General features: G+C 43.3%; 1 protein-coding gene across 7 annotated transcripts in view; it reads left to right on the top strand.

Annotated features, from left to right (window-relative positions):
- The first annotated feature begins 1,676 nt into the window (after window positions 1–1,676).
- POC5 (POC5 centriolar protein) overlaps window positions 1,677–13,662 on the top strand; it is a 35,331-nt gene continuing 23,345 nt past the window's right edge. For 3 of the 7 annotated variants that reach the window (XR_014556283.1, XM_083703221.1, XM_083703218.1), the window contains exons 1-5: window positions 1,677–1,793; window positions 4,100–4,200; window positions 7,660–7,762; window positions 11,941–12,051; window positions 12,899–13,095. Coding sequence is in view for 5 of the 7 variants with exons in the window: in XM_083703221.1 (XP_083559347.1) it covers window positions 4,117–4,200; window positions 7,660–7,762; window positions 11,941–12,051; window positions 12,899–13,095 (495 nt within the window). In the remaining 2 variants the exon portion in view is untranslated. Of the gene's footprint in view, window positions 2,134–4,099; window positions 4,201–7,659; window positions 7,763–9,810; window positions 10,048–11,940; window positions 12,052–12,898; window positions 13,096–13,662 lie in introns of those variants that run through there. The other 4 variants (XR_014556284.1, XM_083703220.1, XM_083703219.1 and 1 more) reach the window with 4 other exon arrangements.

Below are 13,662 nucleotides of genomic sequence, written 5' to 3'. Positions count from 1 at the left end.
CCCAGTCACCTTTGACTGGACTCGTCCTGGGGTCGTTCACCTTTTAAAAAAAAACCAAGTATGCTATTATTGTAAATCTTTTTTTAAAAAATCCCTTTAAGATTAAACATTAGCATCTTTATTTTTGTAAATGTGCTGAGTAATTTAAGTTGGAACTGTTCTTTGGAAATTAGTATTGAAACTGATACTCTTATTGTCAAATGCAGTGTTGTTCGCAAGTCCTCATATTTTGTGCATATGGGGACCGAAGGCTGAAGAACAATGTCCTAATTTGTCATAAATGCTTTTAAGATTTGTTTAAAGCAAATCTTAGTGGCTTTCCATTTTGGAGGTTTAAGTTATTCACATGGGCTTTCCACTGGGCTAATGTCACAGAATGGAAATTCACCTTCCTCTGCACTCCCCTGGAACTGTCCATGCATCCTCAAAATGTGTTGATTTGTACACCGTAAGAACGTAAGAGACTGATGGATCAGACCAGCGGCCCATTTAGTCCAGCATCCTGTTCTGATAGTGACCAACCACCAGGTACCTATGGGAATCTCTCAACTGCACTCCTAATTATTATTATCATTATTAATTATTTATTATTTATTCCCCAGCCACTCTGGGCGGCTTCCAACAAAATATTAAAATACTACTAACTCTTAGCAAGTACTTCAGCCTCGCTGGCATTTTAAGTATTCCCCAGTGTCTTTACTATAGGAAACTCCATTATTTGTGAGGAGAGGAAAGGCAAACGTAGCTTAAATTTTAGTGAAATAATCTGCTAAACCTCCGCAGTACAGGAGCGACTCTTGGTCATTATGCAAAGCAGGAGAATCCGGAGAATGCAGGTGCCTTCCTGTCTTCCTAGGAATTTGTTTTCAATAATAATAATTTATTATTTGTACCCCGCCCATCTGGCTGGGTTTCCCCAGCCACTCTGGGCAGCTTCCACAGAGACCAAAAATACACTAAAATGTCATACATTATAAACTTCCCTGAACAGGGCTGCCTTAAGATGTCTTCTGAATGTCAGGTAGTTGTTTTATAATAATAATTTTTCAATCCCACAGCTTGGCTTTCTTCAGCCTAATTTTGTCAGGGAAAGTATTTTCGTTGCTGCTGCTGTTACGCAGCTGGGAACGAGAAACCCTTAAGAACTAATGCAAATCATCAAGGGATCTTCCAGAAGATCTTTCTGCCATCCCCTAGACCAGCCGGAATCTTGATCAAATCAAACACCTCCAATTCCCTCTTATCATTTAGACTGCAATCCTCTGCACCCTCAATTCGGTACAATCCCCGCCTCGCTTAAAGGGGGCTCGCGCGGTGCTTCTGAGTAACCACAACAAACCCTCCAGCTCCGCCCCGCCCAAGCTTCGTCCCTCAGACGCCTTCTCCCGCCCTTGTCACGTGGCCTCCTTACCCCTCAACTGCCTTCTCGCTACCCGCCTCTCGGGCCCGGGCTCCCATCAACGAACCAATCAGCACGCGGGAGACGGCCCGGTCTGTTACGTCAGAACTCACGCTCTGGAAGCCCTTAAAAAAAAAGAAAAAATCCCTAGCCTAGCCGAACTGCCCTTGCTTCTGGGGTTTTAATTGGCCTTCGTAACCAGCAAAGCCCCGCCTCCGAATGCGTGTTCGGAGTGCCGATTGGCGATCAAGCGGGCTGCGCGACACTACCCTGTCAGCGGGTCTTTAACAAGAGGACGGGGACCAATCACAGGCGCCCTTTCTTTCCGGGCTGGCAGTTTGAAACTGTCAGGCTTCTCTTGCTGGGGAGGTGAGGAGCGGAGGAGGCTGCTCAGGTGAGGGAGGCGGCTTTCGGGGGAAGGGGCTGCGGGGACCTCGAGCGAGCCGGGGGCAGGCTGGAGAAGCACCGGGTCGCGGAGGCGCGTCACTTTCCTCGCGTCCTGACGCGCAATAGGCTCCATTCTAAATTCTGCATCTGCCGGTTGCCTAGAGGGGCGAAAGCGTCTCTTCCCTTCTCTCCGTGCAATGCACGCTTCGCAGCACTTCCTTCTAATTGCACGCTTCTGCCTGGCGCCTTCTAAGGCCTGTTGGCCCCTTTCCGACTCACAGTGCATGCACTTGTTTGTGCCTACTCAGAAGTAAGCCCCGTTGAGTACAGTGGGACTTTACTCCCAGGTAGGTTTGTAAGAACTGCGGCTTTCCTGTACTAGTGTCCCTAGCGACGCTCTCTTTTGGGTTGCCTAGAGGAAAGCAGGAGTTAAAGGAGATGGTGAGCGTGAGAATTGAGCCCGTGTGGTTGGGCTGTACAGGAGAGCAGGCTTCATCATCCCGACTCGATGGGTGGCCTTGGTCCAGGCATAGGCAAACTCGGCCCTCCAGATGTTTTGGGACTACAAGTCCCATCATCCCTGACCACTGGTCCTGTTAGCTAGGGATCATGGGAGTTGTAGTCCGAAAACATCTGAAGGGTAGAGTTTCCCTATGCCTGGTCCAGTCACTCACTCTCTCAGCCTAACTTGCCTCACAGGATTGTTGAGAGGATGAAATGAGGATGGGGAGAACCATGCAGGCTGCTTGGATATCTTTGGGGGGGAATGGCGGGGTGTTAATGTAGTGAGAAATAAATAAGTAATCAAAAATAATGTTGCCGCTGACTGAAGACCAATACAATAAAAAGAAAAAAACCATATGGGTGTGATTGTCAGTCCAGTAGCCTTACTGCTACAAAATGCTTGCTAACATGCCTTTTACACTACTGTTGTTAATGCGCACAACGTATGTTTTTTCACAGCACTTTAATTCACATTCCGTGAACATGAGCAGACCCATGCTTGAAGGTGCATGTGTGTGTTTTAAGTCTGTTGGGTTGCCTAAGCAACCTGGTTACCTACTTTTCCCTCATGGTAGCTCCGTCGTTTCTTACTCCCAACCTAAGCCTAAGCCATATGAGCTGACTTAGTGACTATAGAAAAGTTGCTGTCTCCCTCTCTTATGCCCTTATTTGAAATTTGGAGATGAGCTTCTTTGCAGCCTTCTTGTTACTGTGCGTGATATGCTTTAAACACTCTTTAAAGTGCTATAAATTGGCTACTTTGCACATTTTCAGGACAGCTGGATAAAATTGAAATATGTCCGCCTTAACCTCCTGTGTCTGCATCTGTTGTGCATTAGCCTTAAGCAACACTTTAGAGCTGATTAAGATAAAAGCTTGATTGAAATAGCAGCTGAAAGAGTATTTCTGCATGGTGTTGGTACCTTTACTTGAGTAATGCTTCCCCAAAAGCAGTAAACTACTCCATTTGTCTTAATCAAGACCTGCAGATTCTGCTTATGTGACCTTAGAAGACTCTTTACAGTTATTTAAAACAGGTTCTTGCCACATAGGCTGGATCTGTCTTATAACCTGAAAGAGTTTCTGGCAGGCTCCATATTTGGAGGGTGGAAGCTTAGTGTATGGTATAAAGAAGGTGATTATATAGACCAAATTAGGTTATTCTGCAGTGCAAGCTAATTTGCTTCTAGTTTATCTGTGAATATGTGTTAGAATGTTTTATGATGGTCTGTCTTAACTTGTACATTGAATTGCAAAAGAAAAAGAATGGTATAGAGACAAGGTGTCAGGCCATGTTTTAGATTTTTGTTTTACTCAGTGTTCTAATCAATATTATTTCTAGTGCTTATTTATATTTTATTGAATAATCCCACTTTTCTTTTGAACAAAACTCCAAGTCGTTACCAAACAAATAATTAAAATCAATATCAAAACCTATGAACAGTAAATCAATAGTAACAAAACAGCAATATCACTCCCCAAAAGCAGGGAAAGCAATAAAATCCCTTATGATTTTATTCAATATAGTATTCTAGTTAGTGTAAATAGGAAGTGCAGATTCTTCTGAGAAAACCAGCCTTATTACACTTTTTTGGAAGAGAGTAGCAAGTAAGGAAGTACTCTGCTTCCTAGCCTAAATGAACCACAAATATTGAACTAGAACTGGTTATGGAAAAGTTTGTGACCCCGTAAGATTACCTGCCTCAAGTTTGGAGCCCATTAATGATTTAGAAGAACGTTTGGCCAATATGAAGAAAAGTGATTTGGATAAAAAATGAAGTTCACCCTCTGGATTTTTTTTTAAAATAGGTATACCTTAGTGTGGGATGTCATCATCTGAAGAGAACAGCACAAGTCCAGTTTTGCCAAAAGACTCTGATCGAGGGAGCTCTGTTTCTTCAGAACTTCAGGTAGGCTAGAAATAGTTTTTGGAAATTGTGCAATGTTTTTTAAAAGTGCATGTCTTAAGAACTGTTAACTTTCATTTAGATCCTATTAACCAGTAAATCTAGCAAAATGAAACAGTACAAAATGTCTGCAGAGAAGAATAAGTGTAGTACAATGTACATCTCCGTAAATAAATGCAGCATGTCGACCTTTTATAACGGCCACAATCGGATGCTCAAATTTCTAGTCTTCTGCTATGTATTTTCATCTAAGGGTGGGCACAACTCTGCCACACTAGGCTTAGGTAAGGCTGGCAGGTGGACCAGCAGCCAGGGCTCTGAGTGGCACTCTGCACATGTTTGTTCAAAGCGTGCTGTTAGGAACCAGGAATGTTGGCACATTTGGACTACAGATCAGTGGGTCTAATCCTCCTGATGGCTATGCACAGGCCCAAGTTAGCATAATTTGAATGCTGGCTGCTCCCTGACCGTAGCTCTCCTGAGGAAACCAGATCCTTAGCCCATCAAGAAGGCACACTTTCTCAGTCATGAGTGGGCGCTTGGGTGTCAGCCCTTCAGAGAGGGAGAGCCACCTTGTTGATTCTGAGTGTGAGTACTTGGGTGAAAAGGTTGTCTGTTTCAGGATGATTGCTGAAGTGGCTTCTGAGTGGCAATATTGCAGAAGCTGTGTCATAAGTAATATTATTAAATTTCTGTCCCACCCTTCTTCCCAAAAGAACCCAGGGTGGCAAACATCAAAATGACTGAACAATACAATTTAAAAATAAATAAATAAGAAACATATAAAAATATTTAGAACATCTAAAACATTTAAAAGCTATTGTATCTCACAGTTCCTAATGTTAAGGTTGCCCTGGCCAGTATCTTTTAGCCATCAAATGTTGGTAATAAACAGGAATGTTCTAAACTGTCTTCTGAAAGTCAGTAATTAGGGAGGTGGGTACACCTCACCAGGGAACACATTCCACAAATGAGGAACCACCACTGAGAATGCCCTGTCACAGGCCAATTCCAACCAGGCAGCAGCCAGAGGCAGCAGCACCAACAAGGTTTCCCCTGCTGATCATAGGCCCTGAGGTGGTTGAAGTAGTTACCGTAATAGTGTTGCCTTCTCTCAGTAGCTTTGCTATCAAGGACTAAGCTCAGCAGCAACAATTTAGAAGACTTGTGAGACACGTCTTACCATCTGCTTACCAGTTGCCACCACCAAAGAGACAGAAGCCCTGTGAATCCAACCCTCCCCCTAGGTATTATTATTACAATTATTACTCCTACTATTAGATATTATTGTCAACATCCACTGTTGGGTGCAAAACCAGCAGTGATGTCCATTGCATGGGTATTTTCCATGAAGCCACTGCAGGTGGCGGGTTCTTTCCCTGGTGGTTGAATGAAGGTGAGGCTCTGTATTCTGATCCTTGTCATCAGATCCCAGAGCCCTCACTTTTGGGATAGCTAAGAAAGGACTTAGGTTGGCCCAGGTAAGAGAGGAGGTTGAGATGCTGGCCCCACAAGTGCACTGCGTACTTCTTACGTCATATGAATTTCTTGGCAACTATATTCTGTCCTTTTTAAATGTGCTGCTTTTCTGGTGCTTGATACCTAGTAAGTGTGCTTATGGTCACAGTATTATTTTTTTGTGTTAGGTGAGATATGTGTTTTACCGTATTTTTCTCTCTATAACATGCAGATTTTTTCTCCTAAAAAGTAAGGGGAAATATCTGTGCGTGTGATTGAGCGAATGTGTGGTCCCTGGAGCCAACTGGCGCGAGTGCAGGGGCAAAAATCAAATCGCGCGTCAAGGAGGAGGGAAGCCTGAAGAGAGGAAGCTGCTGCTTTCCTGCATTCTGCCTCAGGGTCTTACTGCCCACCCACCTCTGTTTCCTTGCTGTGTTTGCTCAAAGGGAACAAAGAGCAGGGAAATCCCCTGCCCTGCAGGCAAGCAGAGGGGAAAGGAAAGGATCACGTCCGTCCTTCTAATTCCTCTCCGTGCTCTAATGCTTTCTAGGGACTCGCAGGCAGCCAGAAAACATGCAGGTGGAAGGGGGGGGGCTGGCTTGGGTGGGTGGGGGGAAACTTTTGCCTTCCTTTCCTCCCTCCCATTAAACCCCTCTCCTGCATTCTTAGCCAGCTGCTTCTCTGCACACCCCTCTCGTGCTCCTTGTTCCTTCTGTGTTTTTCCTTCCCTCCCCACTTAAAACGTTGTTACAAAGCACGGATCCATATGGATCCTCAGGATCTTTGCATTGCGTCACCCCAAATTCACCATCAGATCGCATTACATGTCCATGGCTAAAGCCTGCACCAAAAAAATCACGCACCCACTGTTGCCTGGGGCCACAATGGTGCAAAAACGTGGTTACAAAGCACAGATCCACATGGATCCTCAGGATCTTTGCACATTGGGTCACCCCAAATTCACCATCAGATCACATAGCATGTCCATGGCTACAGCCTGCACCAAAAAATTCATGCACCCACTGTTGCCTGGGGCTGCAATGGTACAAAAACGTGGTTACAAAGCACAGATCCACAGGGATTCTCAGGATTTTTGCATTGTGTCACCACGAAATTCACCATCAGATCACATGTCTGTGGCCACAGCATGAAGCACAAAAATGATACATCCACTGTTTCATTCAGAATCCCCCCCCCCTTGTTTTCCTCCTCTGAAAACGATGTGCGTGTTATGGTTAGGTGCGTGTTATAGAGGGAAAAATACGGTAATTAGTTCAGGACTAAGTTTTTACTTTCAAAATACTCTTATGGTGTGGTAATTATGAACCTATTTATTTTGAGATTGGTTTTTCATCAGTTACATTTTGATGAATTGTTTAATGGGCTGTTACCATGTAATGCCTTAAAGTAGTACCTAATTTTGAATTTGTTTGTGTGTTTGGTGATGCTGTGGTTTTTTTATATATATGATTTTGTCAGTTTTGTTGTAGTCTTGAGCATAATATGTGTTAATACAGTAACTCAATTTAAATATTGGGAATGTTTGAAAAACCAACAAGCTATCACAGTGGGGGGGGGGGATAGGAGGGCTGAGCGGTGGCAGGATCCCAGAAGCCATGTCTTTCTCCATTCAGCAACTAAGAGATTTGGCAAGCAGGGAAACCTTGAGACCAGTAGCCTGCTTTGTATGGGAAAAGCAATGAGCAAGGATGGAAATAGAAAGAGAGCAAGTTAAACTTCCCGCATTTTGAACTTTTGATTTGGCATCAAATTTTGCAATTCTTTGCGTTACGTTACGGCCCCCTAAGTGGTAAACAAAATATTAATGCATAGAAAGATACAATAAAACTACAATGAATACATTAAGACAATTTCCCAAACAATATGAGATAGCAAAAGCAGAAGGCGTGATAATAGCCTTCCTACACAGTAAACTGGCACAAACTGTCGCACTCAACCCAGTCGCTCCCTTTGACATTCAGTCTTGTGGTCCTTTTATGACAGGATGAATATGAAGAGCTGCTTCGTTATGCTGTAGTCACCCCAAAGTTTGAACCAAGTGTATTACGGCAGTCGGATCGCATAGAGGTTCGCCAGCAGTCTGCAGGTAACTTGTGATAGAAAATGGATATTTATCAGGAGATAAGGAGAGATTTGTTGTTGTTTTTTATGAAAGGAAGTTATCTCCAACTCTCTGGAATGCCAGTGCAGGAAAGGGTGTTACTAGTGATTAGAATGAAGGCCCTCCCATGCCTTATACAGTGGTGCCTGGCAAGACAAAATTAATTCGTTCCGCAAGGCTTTTCGTCTTGCGAGTTTTTCGTCTTGTGAAGCACCGTTTCCCATAGGAATGCACTGAAAATCAATCAATGTGTTCCTATGGAAACCGCCTTCAGACCAAGTCCGGGGACAGTCTGTCCCCCGACCTCTTCTGAAGGCCGGCGGGGGGCGAAAGTCTTTGCTTCCCCCCCCCCCGCCTGCCTTCCCGGGAGAGCGGAGACTTCTCCGCTGTCCCGGGGCGATCTTAAAATGCTGGCGGGCGGCAGCGAAGGCTTCGCTGCCGTCCCCCAGCATTTTAAAAGCCCCCGGGACAGCGGAGACTTCAAAAGCCATCCGGGATAGCGGGAAGCGCTTCCCTGCTATCCCGGACTGCTTTTAAAATGCTGGCAGTGGGGTGCAAAGCCTTTCGGCTCCCGCCGGCCTTCCTGGACCTCTTCTGAAGGCCGGGGGGGGGGAAAGGCTTTGCTCCCCACTGCTAGCATTTAAAAGAGGTCCCCGGAGATTTCCCTATGGGCTTTCTTCTTGCGAAGCAAGCCCATAGGGAAATTCGTTTTGCGAAGCGCCTCCAAAACGGAAAACCCTTTCGTCTAGCGGGTTTTTCGTCTTGCGAGGCGTTCGTCTTGCGGGGCACCACTGTATTTTGAAATGGATTACCTTGACTGGTATGTGAGCATATTGCAAAGGTTGGCAATGCTTTATTTATCTGCACTGTATTCCCAGGATTAAACCTGAACTCTTTTTCATGCTCAAATGCTCTGCTACCAAGTAAACCTCATAACCCAGATGAGGATGACTTTGTGTTGTCCCACATGAAATATACCTGATCTTCATATTTTACCTGATCTTCAACGAAGCATTCTAAAATTATTCAGAGTTTCCCATTGGCATGATATCTAATTCATGGTAACATGTTAACTCATAATATGATTTACTTCAAGGAGATTTCATAGCACATATTCATTTGTCAGTTTATATATGTGCTATATTTTTATACGTTTGCCAAGCAGAGTAGACTAGTTCTGGCCAAGATGAACATTTAATTCTTCCTATCTAGTCATTATGTTCCTATAATCTGGCGCCTTGTGATATTTTTCTTTCTTGGAAGACAGGAGTGATTGACTTTTAATGATTTGTTTCAGACATTGTTTTTAGTTAACAATATATATCCTGAGGCATTTTGAAAAGTAACATTTGCATTAATATTGTTTCCTTTTGAAAATGTGAAATAGTTTTAATTCATGTTAATGCCTTTAATCTTTCAAGGCATTCAGAAAGTATGACATCCCTATAGTTCCAATTTTTACAGGCATTTATTCAAAATTACAAAAGTTTGTTTATTTACTTTGCAAGAAAAATAAACTAGGGCAGTTTGAAGTGGCAAGATTTATAGAATCTTAAGAGATGCAGCAGTTCTTACTAGGACTTGGTTTTACTCATATATACAGTGGCTTCAGGAACTCTTATGATTCTTACGTCTTCAAATGGATGCAGTTCTGCTTCACTATCAGCTTGACTAGTGATATGAAGGTCTGGGGAAAAACTGGGAAAATAGGGGGTGGACCTGCCCCCTCTGAGCTGAGGCAGGTTCCTGAACTTCCACAGTTTCATTTCATAGACAACAAAATAAAAGGTTTAGATAATGATGCCGTCTTGAGTTTTTACTGCAGGGTCTGCACGTGGAAACATATTTTACTAGCCTTGTATGCCAAGCGAGGGAGAAGCACTTGAGGGTAAATTGGTCCTTTTGTCTCTGAGCAAGCATGAGTCTGAAGACCTTGCACAAAATAGACCTTTAAACAACAAATTATGTACAGCAGCAAAACTGCTAGAATTCAAATTATTGCAAGACTCTAGAATTCTACAGTAGTTCTAAGAGCAGTTGTAAGATGGTCTGCTACTGGATATGTACCCACATCCTTAATGGGGAGGGAATACTTTTGCAAGCTAATATCAGATTAGCTGCAGTTGTAGTAAGCCCAACCTGTATGACGAAACACCGTTAGGAATTTCTCCTCCTCCTCAAACCATCTGGAGATCACAGTGGCTTTCCTACTGCTGAGCTGCCATTGGAGCCTAACAGCGTCTTGCATGAGCCCAGCTCATTCTTCTCTAGTGAGTGTGTCTAGTAGGTGATGAAATTTCTAGTTTTTGCCAGCAAGACAATTACCAAGCAGGCAGCCTTCACATTAGATCATGTTCATTGAAGAAGGAACTGACAAGAGTTTATAATAGCCATCTAGTTCACAGGTGGAGTTTAATTTTGTGGCTGAAGTACATTCTTGAATGCGTATGCAAAATGGCCCCTTCTAAAATATGTAGAACAAAACCCTGGGTTGGATCCAGTGAAGTCACTGAGGGAGTGAACAACTTCAGCTTCCACAGCAGAATTTCCCCTCACCCACTGCATCCCCCAAAATCTGATCGGGGTTCCCCAACACATTGGGGAACCAGTATGGTGTAGTAGTTAAGAGCAGTAGATTTGTAATCTGGTAAACCGGGTTCGCGTCTCAGCTCCTCCACATGCAGCTGCTGAGTGACCTTGGGCTAGTCACACTTCTTTGAAGTCTCTAAGCCCCACTCACCTCACAGAGTGTTTTTTGTGGGGGAGGAAGGGAAAGGAGAATGTTAGCCGCTTTGAGACTTCTTTGGGTAGTGATAAAGCGGGATACCAAATCCAAACTCTTCTTCTTCTCTTCTTTCAAGCTCTTCCACTCATACAATGACTCGGCTAGATTCAACCACCTGAAAGTCACTTCTGCAGTCCTCTCCTGTTTCAAGGGCCCTTGTGTCTGAGAGTGTTTAACAAAGGCATGAGTATCAAGCATAAAACCAGTCTTGAAAAGGATGGCCATATTCCCTTATCATGGGATGTCTGTAGGTGGAGTGCTTTTGTGAACTCCCACAAATAAATGCATAGAAAAAGGGCATGAATTCCCAGGGATTTGGGCATGTAGGTATGGATACTGCAACCTGGACTGCCATATTTCCAGCTTTATGGAGCCTGGTCATCCAAAGCAGCAAGTATGTAGAAATGTTCTGGGAAATATTGACCTCTTATTTTTTATCTGCCTGGTTTTACCCAGTACACATCTGCTTTTCATTAGAATTATGAACTCTGCATTTGGGATTGCCATCGTCTCATAAGCTGTAGAGTTTTAGTACTGTGAGCATCCAGAAGAGTTGATGCTTTTGCAAAAATTTCGAACTGAAAAACCTGTTTTGTGGATTAAATCTAGTATGCTTTGGTGGGAGAACTCCAATTACTAATAACAAGCCTTCCTTTGAAATGATAGATCTAAGGATAACAATTATCTTCAAAGAAGCTTCCTGTCCTATAAAGAAGAAATATCAGAATAAAACAGGCTGCATTGTTAAATCTAGCATTTGAATGGTTTAAACACTAAAATTTAATTTCCTGTCCTGTGTTATCTGCTTAGTTAATTAAATCTGAAAACTTGTAAGACTAATGCAATAAATTACTGAGCAGCAGTGACTCATCTCCAGGCGGTTAAGTGCTGGTTTCTCCTAAGGTGCTGGTCCTCCAGTATTGAACTGTTGCACTTCAGTGGATCTGTGTTAAAGCTGACTTTATCTCTTGTCTTTGAAAATATATTGCCAAACTTTCTACTGTGTTGTTAGCAGCCCCTTGTGATTTTCTAATGCTTGGCATTTATTTTATTTTTCACCCAGTAAATCTAGCATTTAGTGAAATTTCCCTTTCAGCGGGAAGTAACAGACTTTGGAACACACACAAATAAATTGCTTGTTCTTCTTCCTCAACTCAAAGGCTTTGGGGAGCTCTAGCGCATAGTTAGTTACACCAAGACTGCAGTCCTGCTACTGCTTGCTTCCATTCTAACAGTACTAGGAGAGCATATTGGGACCATTTTGTTAGTGTTGCAATCCTAGTTTCAGCTTCCAGCATAAGATTATTTTCATTAGTGGTGTTCTGAAGTGCCCTATACCAGCCTATGCAAATCTGGTCAATCCTCATATTTGAAACAGGAATAAGTCCAGTAATGGATGAGCGCAGACATGAAACTGCAGCAGTGAGACGGAGGAAACAAGGGAGACCTTCTGATTTTGCTACATCTACTCGGACAACAAGGATAGAAGGTATAACTTAACTGGGATGAGAAATAAAATGTTGACTCGTGTATCTACTGCTTAAAAACTCTCATTAAGGTTCAGTTTACAGATACGGCACATAGGGGTTTCATGCTTTTCTTTTTCAAATAAATGCTGTGGTTATGCTGAAATAGTGTCTGGCCCAGGCTAACTTGATGGGTGCCTAGGGGTTTGAACTGACGGTTAACACACAATTTTACCTGCAAGTTTGCTCAGTGTCCAGCCTATGGTCTGTCGAGTGTATGTATTTCTAGAATAGCTACTATGTAGAGAAGCATGAGGGGTGGTCCTTACATGGAATGGAGCATTGCCTCTTCCACCACCACCCCATGATAAATATCCCTTCCGCTTAATCTCAAAACTGCCTCCCCCCCATTTTTTAAATAGTTTCTGTTACCATTGGGGGAAGGTGTAAGAAATGCTTTGCTGTGGAAACCATCTTTGTTAAAGGGGTTCTTTATATTGTGGTTCAACTATGTACAGTATATATTAACTATGGTTTAGCAAATGGCGACTTCCCGGGGTGGGCTTAAGGTATCAGTCTCTTAAGGTCAAATAGCTTGCTTACAGTGACCAGCGAAAGCTTTCCAAGCAACAACTGTGCTAGTCTGTTGCTGCAACATAAGGTACTAAGGCATCTAATGAAGTCAACTCTAGTCCAGGAAAGCATACCCTGTAATAAATTTGTTTTCCAATTAAGATGCCACAGTACTTTTTGCTGTGTTGAAAAAAGCCAACACTGGCTTTGTAAACCTTTTGTTTGACTTGCACCAAGTAAGTTGAGTGATAGGATGTGGAAAATCTAAATGCTCTCTTCCTTTTTTCATTTTTTCAGTTTCAACAGCAATAAAGGAGCCGGCTCGTACGAACGTGGGGGGTCTTTGTCCAGTCCGTTCAGAAGACAGCTCTTCAGAAGGGTCCTCATCTAGTCAAAGAGATATTCAAGAGTCAAATGTGACTGATTTAAGCCTTTCGGATGAAAGAGTGACCCAAATAGAGAGCATACTTGATCTCTGGAGTGGAAGTCTTAAGGTATTTAACTTTGCATTAATTATAAAATCATCTTGCAGATAGCTTTGTCTTTTGCAACATTTTGAATATTTAGTGACAAAATGTGCATGGGAAATGCATGGTGAGTGCTTTGGCCAAGTAAAACAAAGTGGTGTTTTCAAGAGGCTCTAAGTCAATCCTGTACTGTTTGCAGGGCCTTGACCTACCTGAGCAGTACTGAGCCACATGGCTCAGGTGGCAGATTGGGAGGGGTGTGGCTCATGCTCCTCCCCATATGCCACTACCATGGCTACTCCTCCCCACTGGCCACCACTGCTGCCTATCCACCCAAGCCCCTCTTCATGGCATTGATCTTGCCAGTCCTGTGTGATTGCTTGTGAACACTCTCCGCAAGAAATGCCTCTGCTCACTCAGAGATACATATATACAGCCTTTATTTTACATATGTACAAGCAGCACGTTACAATCATGCATCCGAATCCTCCGGCTCAGATTCTTGGAGTGTCTTACACCCGCCCCTTCTCCAACAGAAAAGACGTGGAATTTTCATGTGATGTCTCTGTCCCCTCCTCTTTAACACTCTCCTTT

Source organism: Podarcis gaigeae (assembly GCF_964106915.1).
Source record: "Podarcis gaigeae genome assembly, chromosome: 11".
Lineage (NCBI taxonomy): Eukaryota > Metazoa > Chordata > Lepidosauria > Squamata > Lacertidae > Podarcis > Podarcis gaigeae.
The sequence above is the reverse complement of the archived record's forward strand: the minus strand, read 5'-3'. Positions and strand labels throughout refer to the sequence as shown.